This window comes from Macaca mulatta, chromosome 16, assembly GCF_049350105.2.
Source record: "Macaca mulatta isolate MMU2019108-1 chromosome 16, T2T-MMU8v2.0, whole genome shotgun sequence".
NCBI classification, from domain to species: domain Eukaryota; kingdom Metazoa; phylum Chordata; class Mammalia; order Primates; family Cercopithecidae; genus Macaca; species Macaca mulatta.
Window position 1 is genome coordinate 44917801 of NC_133421.1, and position 22081 is coordinate 44939881.

Below are 22081 nucleotides of genomic sequence, written 5' to 3' on the forward strand. Positions count from 1 at the left end.
CTGTGTGAACTTTTTTGGCTAACCCACCAGACACAGAAGGGGACAGAAATCACATCTCACCCTCAGATTGATTAAGGAGGGTGCCCATACCACTGGGAAACTTGGAACCCATGGGAGCTGCAGTTGAGCCACCTTATAGAGGACCCAGTGCTTATGGACTAGGCTGGGATCCTGGCCACCCCAGTCCAACACCTGCAGCTGTGTAAAACTTTCCATAGTTCAAAATCACTGCCTTCAAGCATACATCTGGAACACACTCCTTAAAAAATTAGCTGGGGATTGAGCTTACCAAATCCCTAGGGCCTAAAACTTACTGGCCTCTCTTAAACTTTGGGTCTAGGTTTACAGGTTAGATGTTTCCACTGAAATCCTTTATACTTTTGACTATAGGGGAAATTCTATCAGACCTGCACTCACTATTTAGGCTATGTTGTTGACTCTCTTTAATGGGAAAGGAGACGGCATTCAGATCTCCTTAGAGTTATGTCAGAACAGCAGGTTAGTAGGAACTGCACACAGGGTGGGACAGAAGTTGTAAGAACTCTTTGCCCTCCTAGGATGTCACTTTGCATTGAGTTCAGGACAGCACTGCTCTCATCCTTCCCACCTTCTAGATGATAAACCAGCAGAGTATGAGGGTGCTTGGTTTTTCTTTTAGGATCTAGCAATGAAGTTCGTCAGTGCCTGGTCACGTTTCATCTAAAGAACCTATTCCCCAACTCCCCGCATGTTCAGGACTCCAGGAGGATGGGCAACCCTGGGAGCTCTGGACACCCACCAAGCCCGGCCTGACCATAGAGCACTCTGCCCTCCCTGCCTCTCTAGCTCTGCTCGAACACTGCAGATCCCCGGCTCACTGGTCCCACAGCTCTTTCAGGTGCTCCCCAGCCCATGCAGGAGCAAAAGTTCCACCCAACCTATAGCTTCCAAGTCCACCATTCCTAAGTCCTCAACAGCCTGCAGTTTTGACAGAAGTTGCTACAGAGACAGGAAAATGTTACCGGTGGAGGTTGTGCTGGTCACTGAAACATTCTGTTTGCAGGAGAAAAACAAAAACTTGGTCTGTTCTAGGATCTGTGTGTTTCCTTAAAGTCTTAGAATGAGCAACTCCATTTTGGTTTGGTTTGATCCGTTGGGGCCTAGCACATGAGCTCAGTCCAAAACACTGGCCTCTCATAATTTTGTTTTTAAAAATTCCCCCTTTTTGTTCAGGTTCTCACTTAGGCGAGCGTGTAACCAAAACGTAAGGCCTTAGCGCTGCTCTCAGTTACCATCATTTTGGGTTTCCAGTCTCAGCATATCATTCATAGGTTACGGTGTCCTCATGATCGCATATTTATTTCACTTCTTACCATTCCAGTTGAAGAGAGACCATTTGACATTCTAGAGATGGCTGCATGCAAACATTGAAAACCTTTGAGAGAATACAGCGCACCAGGGAGCCTATTATTATGATGACTATTGGGAGGATAATACTGAGAGTCTGGAGGATGCTCCTTGCCCAGGGTCCCCATAAACCAAACCATCTAAAATTAAATAGATCAAATAATGAACTAAATAAAGAATCTACTAACTTAAGTAAACAATCTCTTCATTAATCCCCTACAACTGAATCTCTTAATCTTCATTTAATGTATTTCTCCATAGACTCCAAGTGCCAGCAGTTGCACAGATACTTCTCTGTTCGGTCAATTCTATCATAACTTTCTCAAAAGAATTTAAAGTCTATTGTGTAACTACGGCCTTAACAGTAGATGTTCTGAGAACATCTAACCTATGGGTTTTACATCATGAAGGGGTTAATTGTTCTCAGTGAACCATAAAAAACTTTCTTTACCTGGTGAAAGTACACTGTAGCATAATCATGGGAAAAATTTTTATGCAACAAGAAAACATGCATTGAAAATGACATTGAATAAAACCCCTTTGTAAATGCTTAAATGGCCCATCGGGTAGCCAAATGTACCTGAAGCTTTGATTGTCTTCCCAGGAATATGAATTTGAAAAACCAAACATTGGTTATAAACTACTTTTGCAATTTATAAGTCAACAGTTTCCATGGTAGCTTGATTTTTAAAGGTCAAACTTCCTCAGACTTCAAAGAACACTGGGGCCAAATAGCGCCAACCAGACCCCCTGCTTAAGAACAGCAGCACAAGAGCCTGCACACATGCAAACCCCTCTCACTTTCCTATTCAACTGCAAACTCCAGATTCCAAACAATATTGGGGCCAAACAGTATTACAACTGCAAGAGAAAATTCTAAGGAGGGCTTAGTACTAGGCCTAAGAACCTCTACCAAAGGAATCCCCCTTGGAGAGGCTGAGGTCCAGAGGATCCCCCAGAGCATCCCCCTTTAGGGTCCAATCTTAGAGCATCAGATGTCTCTGACCTTAGGTGAGCACCAGTGCCACTTTACATGTTTTCCCTCCAGAGGCAATGGCCTACTATGAGATTTCCTTTTGTCTCTGGATGAAGGCCTTGACTTCTAGCATCCTTATAATTTGATAAGCCCGGGCTTTCCCATGGTTCCCATTCCACTAGAGTGATAGCCATGAACTTTAATAATAGGAAATGGAGGCTAGGTGGGTTTCTTTTGTCCTTAGCCAGTAGAGTAGGGGAAGGGAAGAATTTAACACAAGGAAAGAAGGTTTAAGTCACCTGAAACACGTGTGAGTTCGCCCTGGAGAAGCTGTGTCACACATAGGGATCAGGGACCACAACCAGAAAAGACAGAAAAGACACATGCACACATATGTTTATTGCAGCACTATTCACAATAGCAAAGACTTGGAATCAACCCAAATGTCCATCAATGACAGACTGGATTAAGAAAATGTGGCACATATACACCATGAAATACTATGCAGCCATAAAACAGGATGAGTTCGAGTCCTTTGCAGGGACATGGGTGCAGCTGGAAACCATCATTCTCAGCAAACTATCGCAAGAACAGAAAATCAAACACCACATGTTCTCACTCATAGGTGGGAATTGAACAATGAGATCACTTGGACACAGGAAGGGGAACATCACACACCGGGGCCTATTGTGGGGAGGGGGGGTGGAGAGGGATGGCATTAGGAGATATACCTAATGTAAATGCAGCACACCAACATGGCACATGTATACATATGTAACAAACCTGCATGTGGTGCACGTGTACCCTAGAACTTAAAGTATAATAAATAAATAAATAAATAAATAAATAAATAAATTTTAAAAGTCCTTCCTGCTTCTGGGCAGGGCAACTATCCCCATTCACACCTTGGCCTTCAAGGCAGCACTGGAGAGTAGCCCCTGGCCAGAAACCTGCAGTCGCCTGCGTGTCTAGGCGCTGCCCACCAAGGATCCCAAGTTGGAAAGGAAAAGAAAAAGAGAGAGATTCCCCTGTATGGAGCAGAAAGGAAAAGGGAAAGAAGAAAAATAAATCCCAGACTTCGGGCTTACCTCCTGGCTGGCTTGCCAAAATATGTTACCAGTGAAGAGCGTCCAGGTTCTTGGCGTGTTGAACAAAGAATTGGACAAACACAAACAAAGCAAGGAAAGAATGAAGCAACAAAAGCAGAGATTTATTGAAAACGAAAGTGCATTCCACGGGGTGGGAGCAGGCCGGAGGATAGGGGCTCTCAAGAGCCCAGTTTCAGAATTTCCCGGGGTTTAATACCCTCTAAAGGTTTCCCGCTGGTTACTTGGTGTGCACACAATGTAAATGAAGTAGGAGCCCGAGATCAGTCTGAATGGTTGCAGAAAACGATCAATCGCAAGTTGAAGTGAAGTTACAAAGTTATGCCCTGTGCAAACATCTGATTGGTTGCAGAAAGCGAAGTTACAAAGTTACACTCCTATGCAAATGAAGACTTGGCCCTGGAGAGTAGCCTGATTGGTTGTGGGAGGGGACCAATCAGAGATATTTTCAGTTTTTCATCTGTCACTTAGGAAGGGAGGGGTCGCAAAGGAAGTAGCCTCTGGTCCTTTTGTTACTTGAGTGTGGAAAGTTGGGGTTTTCCTCCAGACCCTTATTCTCCTGCCCCAGAAGGGAGAGAAAGCAGCCCGGGATAGGGGTGGGGGGTCTTCCCGGGAGTGGTGGGGCTGTGTTACCGGTGCCCCACCTCCTCCAGAGCCAGCAGACGCCCCAGAAATGAAAAACTAAGGCTGGAAGGTTTAGCGATGGAGCAGGATCAACTTACCAGCTCGCGCTGCTCCCTAGAAGCTGGATTCTTTGCAGGTGCAAGCACACCCCAGATGCCAGCGTGGGCCCTTGAGCAACGGGAAGTTAAAAACCTACGAGAACAGCTCTGAGTGATCTCTAGGGCGCTCTCGTTTCATTTTCTTCCATGAGTATTTTCTAAGACAAAAAGGAAAAAAGGTAATTTAAAGAAAACAAAGAACAAAGGAACTTGTCAAGGCGCAGGCTACAGTCCGTCGGCTCACTCTCCACAGAGTGTAAAGAATGTGAATCCTTTTCTGTTTTCCAGCCCTCCTCGTCCCGCCCTCCGGCTGCCCATTTCCCAGAGTGGCCTGCATTTCTATTGGGCAGTTGGCGCTCCGGAAGTGTCCACATTCTTTATTATCGACTCTGCACCTTTGCGCAATTGTCACTATTTTGGTTCATCAAAATTGAAGAAATACCAGGCTTTCTTACCATGCCCTTAAAGGGGTGACTCAACCTTTCCAGCTTTCCTCGCATTCCCAGAGCAGCCCTGACGCCCTCTTGCTTTTTTAAAAGCACGGTGGCCACCGGGAACCAAGTCAGACCAGCTGTGGATGAACAGAAGAAGACAAAGGTGCAAGGAGCGGATTGCTCCAGGAGAGACAGATTCAAATACCTAACCCTGGCAGTGTAGGGAGCATTTTGAGGTCATTTGGGAGATTCCTTTAGTTGGGATGCTCCAAGGGTTGGTCTCGCTGGATACAGACCTCCTGCCACTTTGCTTTCCTTTAGTCCCCTTATTATGGTAATTATGGTAATACATGTTTTTTCTGCTCACTTGTCTAAGAATTGGTGTTTCAATACATAGCTTTTGAAATGTACACAGGCCAAAATGACTCATCACAGGGGAATTTGCAAGGCTGAGTTGCTCCTTCTCCGCAAGCTCCACCTACCCCACTCTGGACTGCATTAACTCCCTACTGCCTATTCTAAAATCTTAAGGTACCTAGGAAGAGTACCTATTCACATTAAATAACGTAAACATTGAAAGCACATAGCTGTGCTTTTCTTCATCTCATCTGATCTAGACACCAGCTCTACGGATACAGTCTTACCGAAGAGAAAAAACTCTTCTTCAGTCATTGGCTTAGAAAATGCTAAGCCATGACTGCTGGGGGCAGTGGCTCATGCCTATAATTCCAGGACTTTGGGAGGCCGAGGTGGGTGGATCACCTGAAGTCAAGAGTTCGAGACCAGCCCGGCCAACATGGTGAAACCCCGTTTCTAGTAAAAATACAAGAAAAGTAGCCGGGCGTGGTGGTGGACCCCTGTAATGCCAGCTACACGGGAGGCTAAGGCAGGATAATCACTTGAACCCGAGAGGCGAAGGTTGCAGTGAGCCAAGATCACACCACCGCACTCCAGCCTGGGCAACAAGAGCAAAATTCTGTCTTGGGGAAAAAAAAGAAAAAAGAAAAAAAGAAAGAAAAAAGAAAAAGCTAGAGCAGGCCAGGTGCGGTGGCTCACGTCTATAATCCCAGCACTTTGGGAGGCCGAAGTGGGTGGATTGCCCGAGCTCAGGAGTTTGAGACCAGCCTGAAAAATATGGTGAGAGGGCATAGTGGTGCGCGTCCGGTAGTCCCAACTACTGTGGTGGATTGAGGAGTGGGTGGGAGCACTGAGGCATGAGAATCGCTTGGACCCCAGGAGGCAGAGGTTGCAATGAGCCAAGATCACAGGGCTGTACTCCATCCCAGAGCAAGGGATTCTATCTCAAAAAAAAAAAAAAGAGAGAGAGAGAAAAGAAAAAAGAAAATGCTAGTGCAGGGATTTTCCCAGAATACCAGGATGGCTTCCAAGGCAGAAACAAAAAAGATTAAGAAGTTGTTCCCATGAGAATGTGTGTGGCAGGCATGACATATCAGATCAACTTGGAATGGAAAATGCATATCCCAAAAGACCCCTCAGAAGTGAGAAGAGTAAAACCATTCACAGAACTTTTAAATTATGTTTTTATTAACTATTGAGTAGAAACAAGATAATATTTATAGAATACATATAAGGTATAAAGAACAAAAGCATGAACGTCTGTCAACCCCTTACATGGCTAAAGAATATTAACAATAAGCCTCTCCTCAGAGGTAAAACACCATATCAAAGTTTACATTGAACATTGTGTTGCTATTCTTTATAGTTATTTTTTGGAGGGGCGGAGGAGTTGGGTTTTTTTAACCCACTGCAGCCTTAGCCCCCTGGGTTCCAGTGATCCTCTCACCTCAGCCTCCCAATTGCTGGGACTACAGGCACACACCACCAAACCCAGCTAATTTTTAAATTTTATTTTATTTTGTAGAGCCAGGATCTTGCTATGTTGCCAAGGCCCCTGGGCTCAGGTGATTCTCCTGCCTTGGCCTCTGGAAGTGCTGAGATTACAGGTGTGAGCCACCATGCTGGCCTGCTGTTTGTTTATGCCGTAAATTCCCTTTGTTGATTTCCAAAAGTGTTTTATACTTCTAATTTGCTAAGAGCCTTTATCATGAATGGATGCTGAACTTTATCAAAAGCTTTTTCGTCTATTCAGATGATCATGTGATTTTTCTCTTTTGAACTCTTAATCTGTGGTGAATAACACTGATTAATTTTTTTTTCTTTGAGACAGGGTGTCAATCTGGCACCCAGGCTGGAGTGCGGTGATGCAGTCATAGCTCACTTCAGACTCAAACTCCTGGCCTGAAGGATCTCTCCTCCTTCAGCCTCCAGAAAGTCTGGGATTACAGGAGTGAGCCACTTCTCTGGGCCTGATGATTGATTTTTTAATGCCAAAATCAACATTGAATTCCTGACTTAAACCACCTTGGTCATGATGTATTATCACTTTTACATATTGTTGGATTTCCTTTACTAAAACTTTGTTTAGAATTTTTCATGTAGATATTTGAGTGACAATGACCTGCAATTTTCCCTTCATACTTACCTACCAAACTTGTTATCAAGATTATGCCAGCCTCACGAAATTAGTTAGGAACTGTTTCCTCTTTCTAGGAAAACATTTGAGTGAGACTGAAATTCTCTCCTCCTTAAACTTGCTAGTTAGAACTCGCTGTGACAATGGTTACAGAGTTTCTGCTTTGATCCATGAGTTAAACACTTTTTTAATTCCAAAAGATATGAACATTTTTCTAGTTACTGTTTTATTACTAGTTTCTAATGTATTTGCATGTGGGGTCAAAGAATGTGATCGGTATCAGTTCTTTGAACTCTTTGAATAATTACTCTTTAATTAGAAGAAAATCTCAAATATTATGCATTCAGAAGCAAAAACACCCCACACACATACACACACACACATACACACACACACACACGCACACACACACAAGTTACTAATTACAAAAAGCAAATTGTAACTGCACAGTAGGGAAACCTGGCAGATGCCACTTTATCCAAATGATTAGAGTTAACATCATCAGGAATGGAACTAATCACTATCGAATGCCTTCTAATACCATGGACTGAGAACCATAACAGCCCTTCTATGGTATTCGTACCAAAAATGCATAACCTGAATCTAATCATGAGAACACATGGAATGACCCAAAATCAGATACTCTGCAAAATAATAGGCCAATCCTCTTCAATAGTGTCAAGGATATGACAAAGACTGATTAACATCTCCAGATTAAATGAGACTTAAAAGAAATAAAAGCTCAATACAACGCATCATCTTAGATCAAATCCCGGACCAGAATTTTTTCTCTTGTGCCATAAAGACACTTGTGGCACAACTGATATAATTCAATAAGGTCTATAGATTAGATAATAGTGTTAATTTACTGATTTTGATGATGGTACTATAAATATCCTTCTAGGAAATACCCACTGAAGTATTTAGAGGTCAATGGGAGCCCTGTCCGCTACTTACTTTCAAATATCTCAGGAAGAAAAATGGTAGAAGGAGGCACAGGGACAAGGCAAGAGAAGGCCGCATCAAGATCATCTGTGGTCAAAGGCCTCTGGGCACACTGGCATCTAATAACTAATTTTAAATTTTTGATTGTTTTATCATTATTTTGTTAGAGATGGGGTCTTACTCTAATGCCCAGGCTAGGATGCAGTGACATGATTATCGCTCACTACAACCTTGGACTCCAGGAATCAAGCGATCCTCTCACCTCAGCCTCTGGAATAGCTAGGACTGCAGGAGCACACCACCACACCCAGATAATTTTTTGTTGTTGTCTTCCGGAGTGGGCGGGGGGGGGGCAGTCATGCTATGCTGCCCAGGCTGGCCTCTATGATCCTCCCACCTCAGTCTCCTACTAATTTATAACTTCAATATTTGTCTTTCACTATTCTCAAGGCTTTACTAAGCTTTGTTGAAAGTAGGCCCAGGTGTTGACTGTTAACTTGTGAAACAAAAGATGTGACCTCTTTCCACGCTTGAGATTCAGAGGAGCAGAAGTAGTTTAGTAAAGTCATTATGTCAAGCCAACTAGAAACTAGCAGAGGTCTTGGTACAGCACTCCATAGCAAGAAGTGGCCGGAGACTACAAGGACAGATCTGTGAAACATGGAAGCATTCCTGGAATTCTCAGAAATCTTAATGGAAATAATCTAGGTTTGTTTGTTTGTTTGTTTGTTTTAAAAAGGAGGGAGCTAAGTGAGGGTATACAGGAACTTTCTGTACTATGCTTGCAACTTTTCTGTTCTTCTAAACTAAAATAAAAGGCTAATTTAAATTTTAAAAGCATTTTGTTTCATTTTACAATGGCTGGGTAGATTTTCAGATCTTTAATGAAGCAGGTCCTGTATGATGAGAGCCAGATTACAGAGATAGGCAAGCACCCATCAAAACCTAACCTGACATAGTGGCTCATGCCTATAATCCCAGCAATGGGAGGCTGAGGCAAGAGGATCACTTGAACCCAGGAGTTCAGGGCTATAGTGAACTATGATCACACCACTACCCTCCAGCCTGGGCAACATAGTGAGACCTTTTCTCTTTAAAAAAAATTTAAAGTTAATCTTGCTTAACCTATTACTGGCTCATTTTTGGCTATGTCATGGAGTTGCTGGCCTCAGTCTTCTCCTTTTCCTCCATTTAATCATTTATTTTACAGAACCGTTTTTTTTCAGTTTAATGAGACACAAACTCTCAATTTTTTATTTAAAACAGAAATGCAATAAACATATAAGCTAAACATTTCCTCATTAATATGAAAAAAGAAAGCATCAGTAATCCTCTTTGGTCTAAACAAAAATTCAAAAGTGTTTATACATTTTAAAATATGATACTGTTTCAAATATTACTAGGCCAATAAATCATATAGACTCAACCAGTCAGAATTAGACTTTTAAAGAATTACTCTCAAAGGCTGAAATAACTCCAAAGACCAGGGAGTTTACTAAGAACATTTACAAAGATAGAGTTTTGGTGCTGGGCTATATCTCATTTAATGCAGCCAGAAGAAAGAAATATTTTTCTCCTTATTTTGCTGATCTGTCAGTTTTTGCTCAAGTTAGAAGAGCCTACAATTTCAAGGCTAGATAACTGGAATTCCATGAGTTAACACAAATAAGAGGAAGACCGGCAGAAGAGTTCAACACTTATAATATGGAGGGAAATCAGTCAAATAGGATTACTCATAAATGGAATACTGGGCATGTAGTTTCTTAATTTTCATTAGTTATGCAAATATTTTATTGTTAGTATTTAGATTAGTGTTTTAGAATGTTTTGTAGAGACTGAAAAGCAAATAAGTAATTGCATTAGCATTGTTAAGTATCAGTGTTTTTAGTTTGATGAATGATCGCACAGCTGTGTTCTCAGGCTGCAATAACAAAACACTACAGACTGGGCGGCTGAGCCAACAGAAATTTATTTCTCACAGTCTGGAGGCTGGAAGTCCAAGACAGAGGTGCCAGCGGGGGGTGGTTCATTATAAGGCTTCCCCTCCTAGCTTGTAGGTGGTTGCCATCTCTCTGTGTGCTCCCATGCCCTCTTGTCTGTGTGCACAGGGAGGAAGGGAACAAGTTATCTGGGGTCTCTCCCTATAAGGACACCAATCTTGGCAGATCAGATTCTCCACTGTGACTATGTGTAACCTTAATTACTTCCTTAGCAGCCCCAGCTACACACTGAAAGTTGGGGCTTCAACATGGGAATTTAGGGGTGACAGTGGGACACATTCAGTCCATAACAGTGGCCCACCAAACTATGAGAGCAGATAGAAAAAAAAAAATCACAATTCAAGAATGACATAAAACTTAAGTAGGTATGCTATAGATTAATGCATAGAGCTAAGCTGAGATGTTACAACTTAATAACATAAACTCACTGCTTTTTTTCTTCTTCTTCTTTTTGAGACAGAGTCTCACTCTGTTGCCCCAGCTGGAGTGCAGTGTCATGATCTCAGCTCATTGCAACCTCTGCCTCCAAGATTCAAGTGATTCTCATGCTTCAGCCTCCCGAGTAGCTGGGATACAGGCATGCACCACCACGCCCAGATACTTTTTGTATTTTTAGTAGAGACGGGGTTTCTCCACGTGGGCCAGGCTGGTCTTGAATTCCCAACCTCAGGTGATCCACCTGCCTCAGCCACCCAAAGTGCTGGGATTACAGGTGTGAGCCACCGTGCCCGGCTAACATTCATTGATTTTTAAAGACAATCTTTCCCAAGTTCGTTCACCTTAGGGCTGATATACACCTTCAGAACCAGATTTTGGTCTCTAATATTAACTTCTACTAAAAGCCAGGATTTTCTCTTGGCCTATAATTTCTCTGTAAATGTATCATTAATGTTCACTATTACAATTAAGCCTGGGTCTGGGCCATTCTGAGAACAAGCTCTGGAGATTACAATTTTAAGGATTAAGTAATCATAACGATATTCTTTGTTCTGACAAAATTATTAATCTGACAGTGACTGAATTATCTTGGGACTCCCCCAAGCCCTAAATGAATACAGCAAAGATAAATGTCAAGAATTCAGGAAACAATCGCTTCTGCTAGGCCTGTAAGCTACTAACAGATCATGCTTCTGCAGAAAACGATTCTGCACAAATTTTTAAAAGCAACAAACTACATGAAGTCACGTAAAAAAAGAACTCCAGCCTTGGAGGAAAGGTCACAGGCTGAGTTTCTTATTTTTATGGCTTTTACCCAGAGTGCAAGACACAGATCTGCATTGTGCAGGGCAGCTAAAGTTCCTTTAGAAAACCACCATCTTTCTGGCTGGAAGAGTCAGGGGTCAGAATGGGGGGCAACCACCGCTGGTGAAAAGAGCTGGGGGAGGAATCCCCGAAAGGAGAGCCAGAAATGGGGGAGCTCCAAACTCTTTGTGTCAGCTCTGTCCAAATCTCTAACCGACTTGTGAACTAAAAAGAAAGGTTTCTACCATCAGCAGACTATCACCCATAGACATTTACATAGCATTTTGGTTTGGAGCTCTTCCTAATAGTCACTTCACAGAAAAATATATAGGTGTTGTTTTGCCCTGGAAGCCAGACAGATCAGAATATTGGGTAAGATAGCTGGATCAGTTGTCCTTGGATGGATCCCAAACACTATGTTCCTTTCCAGGCCTGAGAATCGCCGGACACTGTCCAAAACAATGCGATCACCCGACATATCAGACGCATCACTGAGACCCACAACCCTTTTCTTCCTCAGTGCTTTCGAGAGCTCATGCCAATAGTGCTCCACTTCTCTCGTGGTGCTGACAAGCACAGCAACATCCTTCGGAGAATAGCCCCTTTCAAAGAAGAACCTGCAGGTGTCTGCCACAAAGGTCACTATTTGCTCCATAGTCCAGTTTTTAATAATCTTTTTGTTGCCTGAAACACCTGGAGCCCATTTAGCTTCACTGAGAATTGCCAGATACCCATGGGGGATATTAACTGGAGGATTTTCTATGATTCGTTGCATTTCTTGTTGTATGTACTCGGCTATTTCATCTGCATTGCGGACTACTCTGGTGAGCTCTTCCCTTGGATACTGTGCTGAGAGAAGGGGAAGGCCACTATGACCTAAGTGGCTGGTCTGAAAGTAGTCCAGAAAGATCCAGAGAACTCCTGGACAATCCTTTTCTCTCTGAGTGATGGTTTTTGCCTTCCAATACCAGTACCCATCTTCAGTACGGAAATTCTGAGCTTCATCAATGATGATGTGTTGAATGTGATCAAAGTATTCTCTCATGAAAGTTTTCCGGGTCTCTGCTTGGCAGATTTTTTTATCACTGTAAAAATTAAAAGAACACACTCAGGTTTTCTCTAAAAAAACAAGGGGAGAAAATGATTGTATCATGTTTCTCTGAGCACAGTATGTTATCACAGATCATTTAACCACTCAATTGTCAAGGAAGAAGGTGACTTAGCAGAGAATATTAAATCCAGATTAAACAATACTTAAAGACGGAAGATCCAACTGCTTACCTGATAAAGTTCCTCAGAGGCTGGTTTTCGCAAACATAGAGAATTCTCTCTGCCTCACAGTGAAACACATTCCTGATCTTCTCCATGATCTTCATGGCCATGATGGTCTTCCCTGAGCCAGGTAAGCCGTGGACAAACAATTCTCTGTTCTTGCGGAGGTTTTTGGAGAATATCTCATACTGCTGGGCTGTGAGCAGATTTAAAACCTCACAGCCGAGCTGGTCACTCAAGAGAGACCTGAAGCCGAGCAAGACAATCACGAGGGACTGCAGCAGGGCTTCCATGTGCCGGGTGCCTGCAAGGCTATAGGACGCGGGGTAATCCATCGGAGACACTGCAGCCTCCAAGGCCTCTGCGCTGCTCTCAGGACTCAGGCAGAGGACCTTGGCCCTGACACACACCTTCCCGGTGTAGCCCCCCACATTCACCAGGTTCTGCTTCAAAGTAAAGGCGGTGCGAGTGCAGTAGTCCTGGCCCTCTGCATCCTGCTCCCTGAGAACAGTGTAGAGAATGGGGGTGCTGTTCCGTGCTATCAGCAGAGCATCACAGATGACTCCTGGCTTCTCCTGCAAGTTCAGGTCCACAGCCCAGCTTCTAGAGAGGATCACAATTCCCTGGGAGAAAGGTTGCACTTGCTTGTTTATTAACTCCTCTAGTCCTTCATGCTGTGAGGACAGTTCCTTCCAGAGGGACTCTGGAGTATATTGCAAATGTCCTGGTGGGACTAGACATGAAGAAAACAGAAAGATGTTTTCACTGTGTTTGTGTGATTTTGTATGAATCACATGTTATGTTTAAAAGGGAGAGGAAAGCCCCCCAAAGAATCGTACGCTTTAACAGAAATTCCTTCTGGTGCATCTCTTTTTTTTTTTTTTTTTTTTTTTTTTTTTTTGAGATGGAGTCTCGCTCTGTCACCCAGGCAGGAGTACAGTGGCCCGATCTCGGCTCACTGCAAGCTCCGCCTCCTGGGTTCACGCCATTCTCCTGCCTCAGCCTCCTGAGTAGCTGGGACTACAGGTGCCCGCCACCACGCCCAACTGTTATTTGTATTTTTAGTAGAGACAGCGTTTCGCCATGTTGGCCAGGATGATCTCGATCTCCTGACCTCATGATCCGCCCACTTCGGCCTCCCGAAGTGCTGGGATTACAGGTGTGAGCCACCGCGCCCGGCCTGGTGTATCTCTCTTTAGCCCACACCCTACAAATCTGGTAAAACGAATGATGTCACCCTTCTATGTATCTCATGGACAGTGGAGCATGTCAACTGAAATGTAATTTACTGAGCCTGAGAAAGTGAAAGCCGTATATTCAATTACTCTTGCATCTTGGATTCTTATGTGGAATGTTTAAAAACCTTTCTGATAAGCTAATGACTATAAAGATCTCAGGTAAGTAAAGAAACTATTTGGTGGTAAACAGACCTAAGGCAGGTCCAATATATGAATTACCTTGCCCTTGATAAATGTTTGGACATACATAGGATATTTGTGTATCATATTCTTCTGTCAAATCTCATACTTAATATATTCAATTTGTGAAGTTAAGCCATTTCCCTCCTTGAGAAATTTAAGTTTCATTTTGCAAGTAGGAACTCTGAGAAAAAAAAGCTTGCTAAAACAATGTTTGGGCAGCAGGGAGAGGGGTTACCTAACATTGTCTATGGGCTTGAATTATTATTTGGTGCTACCTCTGAAGCATTAGTGAGCTGTTTCCTCTAGCCTCTTCCAAAGGAAAATTATTTGTGGTTTTTCTGTATTCTTATATTCTACCAGGTGAACATTTTTATTCCTTTTACAGACATAATTCCTCCATCCTAGAAAAGTAGACCAGAAGTGGCTGATTATTCCATTGTGCCCCTGTAGTTGTACTAGATCACTGGTTTCCAAACCCAGCAGGGCATCAGAATAATTTGGGAAGCTTGCACAAATGCACGTGGCCAGGCCTTATCTCTGGAAATTAAGCATTTATAAGTTCTTGGTGTGGGCCTGGACATCTGCATGTTTAACTACCTCCTATGGCATTTCTAATAATCAGCCAGATGTGGCAACCAATGGGCCTGATGATTTCTAAAGGTACCTGAAACTCATCCCTGAGAGGCTTGTGGCATTGTCACTGTATACACCTGGATCTGCAGGACACAATCTTTCATGGATTTGTTTTCCACGAAATGTATTAAATGACTTCCCTCTGTCCTGATGTAAAAACTGGCAGTTAGTACCTGGAAATAAATGTCGTTGTAGATCTGCTTTGTGTTCCAGACCTTTCTTAGAATACACTGGTCTGCAAAGTGAAGGACTGTCAGATAGACTCAACTGAGACTCAAAGGCCTCAGCAAAGTCTGGAGGAAACTCTGAAAGAAAGAACATTTTAATTTACACTATATGATTTCATGTCTCACTACTGCAATAGGCTGTACAAGGCTGTGTCTAAATTTCATCTAACATGGTACAAGTCAGGCCACAAAGTCAGATGCTTTACTCTTTCTTGACTCTCTGTCCAGGTTCCCAAAGACTCATCATTAAAAGCCCTTTTCCGAACCTTGAATGGTGTTTCCCCATGCAATATAATGCTCCCTCTTCCATGTTTGAAGTTCTTTGCTTGAATTGCAGTGAAAAAAAAACACTCTCTTTAAGTTCTAATCATCAGGTTTTTACATCCCTGTGCACGCACCTCCACTAATCCCACTTAAACAAACCTCAACCAACACTAGCCCTTGTCTCCCAGAGTTGATTTTATGCTAAATTGAGGTACAAGCTAATCATTATTATGAGGCTCCAGCAAATTCCAATTCAATGATTTTATTAAAGGAACCAATTTCTAAGTTTTTCCTTTACTTCTTCTTTTGTGGAAAATCACCATTCACAAAATATCTCATTTTGGTTTTTTCTCACACAATAAAACTTACCATCTATGAAAAGCATGGACATTTAGAGAAAGTAAATTTCAGTGGGTGTGAGAAGGTCAAGCTTAGAGAATAAAGAAGGAAGTGATATTGGGGAAGAGGTAGAAAGGTCAGGGAGGGAGAATCTGCTTCCCTCTTACCTGGATCTGCGTCCATCATTTTCTCTACCCATTCCTCAGTTGTCAGGGGACAGACATACTTCTCCTTCACCATCCATGACCTGGGAGCTTCCGAGAACACCACACAACAGAATGCCTTCACTTTAATCACACAGAGATAACCGTACAACTCTTTCCCGCGAAACACTTCTATGATTTTGGTGCTGCACTCTACCGGAGGTTTGGAAGAGCAAAAATGGACAATGGGCAACTTAGAAATTGCTCTTGCAATTACATTTTTCAAAGAGTTAGGGTCAACTTTGTTTTTGGCACATCCCAGGACTTTCCTACTCTTATCATCCACTCCAATGAAAAGATAACCTCCCTCAGTGTTTGCAAATGCAGGGATGTACTCTGGAATTATATTTTCTACATATTGTTGGATGTGTTCTGTAGAGAACTGTTTAAACTCGATGGATGGAGACTCAGGAAAAGATAGGATTTCATCATATTCAATAGTGTCGGTTTGGAAAACTTTATACGCAGGATTTGAGTCAGATATGTTCTGGTATACAGCTTTCATAATTTTAGTAGGTGGAGACCCTTCATTAATCAGATTATATTTGGACTGTCCTTCTTTGGTCTTCAGGAAATCGAATGCTTGTCTTGAATTCATGGGAAGCACAGAGGTGCCAGATCTACAGTATAATGAAGTACTAAGGCTGCAAATGCGGGAATTGAAAGAACCATCTTTAGGGAAAGGGTCACCGCTCCAAGATTTAACAAAAATGTAAAAACGCCTTCCTTGTTGCTTAGTCTCAAAGAAAGCCTGCAAATATCGATACTGAATAAGATTTCTCAAGGATTCTTCTAAATCCAGTCCCATCTCTACGGGACGCTCATCCTTGTTGGCCATTTCCATCCGAATCACTCCTCCTCCTGAGTTTAATAAAGCACATGCAGCCCGTATAACTCTCGCCTTCTCTTGGTTTCTCTGAGTTTTCTGCAACTTTTTTCTGTTTTCTTCTCCAAGAGTCACTTCTCCGACATCGATGACCAGGTCTGGGTAAGATAGATCCACACCCAGGGAGCAGTGATTTGCCTCCATGTTGAACTTGCACCTTAAAGTATTAGAAAAGTTGTTTCATTTTTGATTAAAAAATTGTTACAGGCCTGCAATTCACTTACTAGAAAATATTTAAAACCTGTCTAATATATGCTGGTAGAAGACAATAGCAAGAAAGACAGGTATAGTCTTTTCAGGATCTGACTGGCTGGCAGGGAAGGGAACTAACAAAATTAGCCTTTACCATCATGTGTGATATGGGCTCTAAGAGAGAAAACACATTGAATAGGGTATCTGAACTAATCTGGAGACCATGGTTCAGTAAGACTTCCGGGAGTAGGTTCCATTTAAGCCAAGACCTAAAGGATGCACTAGAACTGGCCAGGTGAAGTCATCAGCATTGAAACATGGAGGTAGTGGATCACCTGAGGGGCATGTGTACCATGGCATGAGAACATCTAGGTTTGGAACAGATTCTCCATGAACATCAACTTTAGAAGATAAGTAAAAGAAGAACACATTGAAAAGGAGACTGTAGAAAGGTCTGAGTATGAGAAATCAAAGAAGTAGGAAAAAAAATCAAGGGCATTTGGTATTAACAAAGCCCGGAACAAGGTCACCTGCTGAGGTTTTAAGATGTCTAATACTGCTGACAGATACAGCTAGGTAATGACTGGAAAGTGTTATTAGGTTTAGTAAAATTAAGGTTAACAGTAACTTTGAAAAATGCTGTTCAGACACCTGGGAAATGGGCATCAGGAGACAATAAACCAGGGGCTAAGGTCTTGGAGAATAGAGTCAATGAAGATGGCTTGAATTCCAGTTCTGTCATTTAGTACTGTTATTAGTCTAGATATTTACTCTTTCTAACTCTATTTTCTTACTATAAAACATGGTGCAGCCACCTGTGACTGTTATTATGAAGATTAACTCAGATAATTTACAACAAGCATTTAAAACTATGCTTTAGTTCACAGGTGTTCAGTAAGGTAATCTATATTAATTGACATTATTTTACGATGGGTTGAGGAATGAATGAGAGGTAAGGAAATAGCATTAAGTATACACCTGCTGTCTTCTTACACCAAAATCAGTCCTGAAGTACCTGTACACAGAAACATGTGTAGAGAGAGGCAGCAGAGTTCAGAGGTCAAGATTCAGAAATAAAGGCTGGGACATTCACAATCTTACCACTTTGCCTAATTAAGACCCTTGCCTAGAAATTTCTACTGTCAGGATTCTGTCTTGCATTCCAAGACCACCGAAGCATCTTTGTCAAGTTACTTGTAAAATATTCTTTTTGATATATGGGGACTTCAAAGTTAAATCTTTTCTCTTTACCCCCATGAACTTTATTGTTAAAGCCTAGATACGCTGATAGTTTCTCATTGGTAACTGTATTCAAATGGCAACCCCACCCATATCTTTTGCAGGCAGAAAAGTCTTAGGGAACTCTATCCCAGCTCTTCCTTTGGGTATAAAGGTATTATAATCAGTGCCACTTGCAGATTCTTTGTAAGATAGAGATATTGTTTCCTAAATAAAATTGAAACCCTAAATAAAATTGAACTATTCAATAACAAATTGAGAATTCAGGGGGAAAAAAAAATCAGGAAGTTTACCAATATATTTAACAAAAACAACGGATTCTGTTTTATTTACAGAATAACTTTGCCAGAATCCCTTTCTTAATATAACCAGACTTCCCACCAGCACAGTGAATGCCCGCCACCTGCTGTCTTCTTCCACCAAAATCAGTCCTGAATGAAGGACCTGTGTGCAGAAACATGTAGAGAGAGGCAGCACAGTTCAGGGGTCGATTCAGACTTCTTTGAACCCCCCCAGTTCACATACCGGCTCTGCCATTTATTAGCTGTGTGGTTTGGGGATATTTACTTGACCTCTCTGTACCTAAGCAAAACAATGATAGCCATAAAAGCTGCCTCACAGAGTTATAGTGAGAAGTAAATGAGGTAATATATGTACAGCATTTAAAATGCTACTCGACACAAAGTAAACATACAGTACTAGAGTTTGTTAGTTAAACGTAGAAATAATACCCTAGAATCCAAGAAACAGGAGGTGGGGGGAGGGGGGAGGTGGAGAGGGGCCTATGAGAAGCCCCTGGGGGCAATGGATGGCTGTTGGGTAACAGCCTGCACACATGCGTCGATCGGAGTAATTCGAGATAATTCTTGCCCTTGCTTCTCTGTGGAAATTGATGGAAAGTTTCACTTCCTACACAGGTATACTGTAGGTAAAATCAGAACAACACAAATCCTCCCATCCACTCCCAAGCCCCCGCCCCAATCCACTGAGGAAAACTGGGTGGGAACTAGCTAGTTTCAGGCAGAAACGAAACTGAAGGAAACAGCTGCGACAGAAGCCCCCTCTTGGGAAACTGAAACACGGAGCTCTTTGTCCTTCTCAGATAGCGTCTCTGTATTTTACAGACGTTGTTGGGAAGGAGACATTTTCTCATTTTTCTCATTTGTACCCTTTCTAGATTACAGGGTAATCACAGGGTAATGGGTTTTGCAATTCTAATTGCCAGCGGTACAGGATAATGGCAATTCTAATTCTGTTTTGTTGTTTTGTTTTGTTTTTGTTTTGATACAATGTCTTCTTGTGTTGCCCAGGCTGGAGTGCAGTGGCGCGATCACAGGCTCAGACGATTTTTACCTCAGCCTCTGGAAAAGCTGGAACCACAGGTGCGCGCCACCAGGCCCGGTTAATTTATTATTATTATTATTATTATTATTATTATTATTATTCACAGCGATAGGGTCTCCCTACATTGCCCAGGCTGGTCTCGAAATCCTGGGCTCAAGTAATCCTCCCACTTGGCCTTTCAAAGTGCTGAGACTACAGGCATGAGCCACCGCACCAGGCCTAATTCTGTTTTTTAACTCTTAGATTAAGAACAATAATTTACGGTGGTTAGTGAGTCAATGCCAAGAACCCTGAAACAAAGGGCCCAACTTCGCGACGGTGGAAGCCTCCAGGACGCACTCGGCTCTGCCTGTTTGCTCCGCCCCCGAGGAAACCGCTGCTTGCTGGGCAGGGTCTTTCTGTTTTGCAGCCGGAACAGGAACGCAGGTAAGGCCCGCCAAGCCGCCGGCGACGCCTTCCAACCCCTTTCGCTCCCCGCACCGTCCCTCCCCACCGCCCCGCCTCCACCCGCGATCAAGTCCTCATAGTCAGCCTTTTAGGGAATTTGCTCAGCAAACTAGCTGGACTCCAAAGGCAGGGGAGAAGCACACAAATGCCCCCATTCCATCCCCTGGCTGGAGCTGGGGGCCGGGGGTGGCTCTCCTAGCTTGCTCCCCATCCGAGTCATTGCCAGTCCAGGGTCGTGCTGGACTATACCCCGGGGCTTGGGTACAAGCGGGAGCACCGCAGTCCCGGTAGGAGCAGGGACCGTCTCTTACCTCTCAAGCTCCAACGCGTCGGAAGGCCACACCGCGTTTCCCTGGAGGCGCCAAGGTCCGGTCCTTATAACCAACGGTTGGCTCCTCCCTGAGCACGCCCCACTCAGGGGATGAACGAACCAGTGGGTCCCACGCAGGGCATGGAGGCGCCAATGGGAGTGTCTGCAAAGTCCAGCAACACTTTGCCACGCTGCCTAGAAGGCCTGGTGGGTGGCTCGGGCCTATGAAATTCCAGCACTTTGGGAGGCCTAAGCGGGTTGATGGCTTGAGCCAAGAAGTTCGAGACCAGCCTGGGCAGCACAGTGGGACCCCCGTTTCTGCAACAACAACAACAACAACAACAAATTACTCGGGCTTAGTGGCGCGCGTCTGTGGGCTCATATGTAGTCTCAAATGCCCGGAAGGCTGAGGCGGGAGGATCACTTGAGCCCAAGGAGGTAGAGGGTAAAGTGAGATGAGATCGCACCACTGCACTCCAGCTTGGGCGACAGAGTGAGCGCCTGTCACAAAAAAGAAAAGAAAGAAAGAAATTGTCCGGAAGCGCCAAGTTTTCTGATGCTTTCGGTGGTTCTTAGTTCTTTCTTACTCCCACTCCGCCCGGCTGCGTCCCTATCTCTCTCTCCTCTCCCGCAGCCTGAGGTCCCGCCTTCCCCGGATCCCTCCTCTGAGGGTCCAGCCAAGCTTTCGCCCGGGTTTTCCCCTTCCACGGCACTGGAATTGCCCAGACCCCAACCTGGGCTTCTCTCCCCACCGTCTGCCCCAGAAAGTGGGCCTTGAGACCCGGGAACCCAAGGTCAAAATGCGAAGGATGCGCGGATCGGGCGGCGCTCGCTTCCTGGCTGGATTTGTGGCTCTGCAGAGTGGGATGTGGCGGCGGCCGGTGCGCTGTGCTCGGTCAACCCCTTGGAGAGGAGGACTACGAAATCCAAATACTCTGGACTCCGGCAGGTGCTAAAGGCACAGAACCAGCAGAACCCTGGCTGGTTTTCTTGTAACGCGAGCGTGACGGTTACCGGGGTTGACCAAGCACCGCGCACCGGCACAGTTCTCACTGATGCGGAGTAGCCCAAGAGTGGAAGCGGCGGTTAACACCAGGCTGATTAATATAAGCTCCAGTGGAGGCTAAAGTGAGAAAATAAAACGTACTCCTATCCCCTCGCCCTCCGCCCCAGAGATTACCACTGATTACTATTAACACCTTATTGTATATATCTTCACGGATCATACATATATATTACACAAACGTATATGTAATACATTTTTATTAAAGTCACACTGTACATACTGTTCTTAACCTGCTTTTTTCAATGACTTCCACCTTTCTATTTCAATAAATCTTCATATTATCATATTCCAGTTTTTCCATTTTTCTTTAAAATGTGATTTATACATTGTGCAAACCTGTGCTGAATCCAGAACTATGCATCTGTAAAGCGCTGGGAAAAAAAAGACTGTCAATCTAGAATTCTATGACCACCAAAAACAAAACAAGTCCTCCAAAATGGAGGCAAAATAATGACCTATTCAGAACCCCCTCGCCCCAAGAAAAAAAACTTATTTGTCACCAGCAGATCTTTACAAAAACCATTAACGTGTTTTTTTGTTTGTTTGTTTTGTCTTGTTTGTTTTTGTTTGTTTTTTTGTTTTGTTTGTTGTCTTGCTTTTGTTGCCCAGGCTGGAGTGCAATGGCCTGATCTCCGTTCACTGCAACCTCCACCCCCCAGGTTCAAGCGATTCTCCTTCCTCAGCTTCCCGAGTAGCTGGGATTACAGGCTCCCGCCACCAGGCCCAGCTAATTTTTGCCCTTTTAGTAGAGACGGGGATTCACCATGTTGGCCAGGCTGGTCTTGAACTCCTGACCTCAGGTGATCCACCCGTCTCGGCCTCCCAAAGTGCTAGGATTACAGACCTGAGCCACCGCCCCCGGCCTAACAAAGTTCTTTATTTTGAAGGAAAATGATACTAGGATGAAACTCAGATCTACATAAAAGAATGAGG

The 22081-nt window shown here is 43.6% G+C and overlaps 2 protein-coding genes across 4 annotated transcripts in view; both read right to left on the minus strand.

The window, feature by feature from the left end:
• SLFN12 (schlafen family member 12) overlaps nucleotides 1-4732 on the minus strand; it is a 29818-nt gene extending 25086 nt beyond the window's left edge. Inside the window, exon 1 of one of the 2 annotated variants that reach the window (XM_001114157.5) lies at nucleotides 4191-4732. The gene's annotated coding sequence lies outside the window, so the exon portion shown is untranslated. Of the gene's footprint in view, nucleotides 1-3450; nucleotides 3806-4190 lie in introns of those variants that run through there. The other variant, XM_077970801.1, reaches the window with a different exon arrangement.
• Nucleotides 4733-10013: 5281 nt separating this feature from the next.
• LOC715706 (schlafen family member 13) lies at nucleotides 10014-20122 on the minus strand. Of its 2 annotated transcripts, XM_001114211.5 has the most exons (5): nucleotides 20084-20122; nucleotides 15629-16707; nucleotides 14805-14936; nucleotides 12587-13310; nucleotides 10014-12390 (listed from the first exon to the last, which is right to left on the minus strand). In XM_001114211.5, exons 2-5 carry the CDS (start codon nucleotides 16692-16694, stop codon nucleotides 11619-11621), a joined length of 2694 nt encoding a protein of 897 aa, XP_001114211.2. In that variant the 5' UTR covers nucleotides 16695-16707; nucleotides 20084-20122; the 3' UTR covers nucleotides 10014-11618. The 2 variants fall into 2 exon arrangements, with proteins under 2 accessions (XP_001114211.2, XP_014974564.2); XM_015119078.3 differs by lacking the exon at nucleotides 14805-14936.
• Between the last annotated feature and the right edge of the window lie 1959 nt (nucleotides 20123-22081).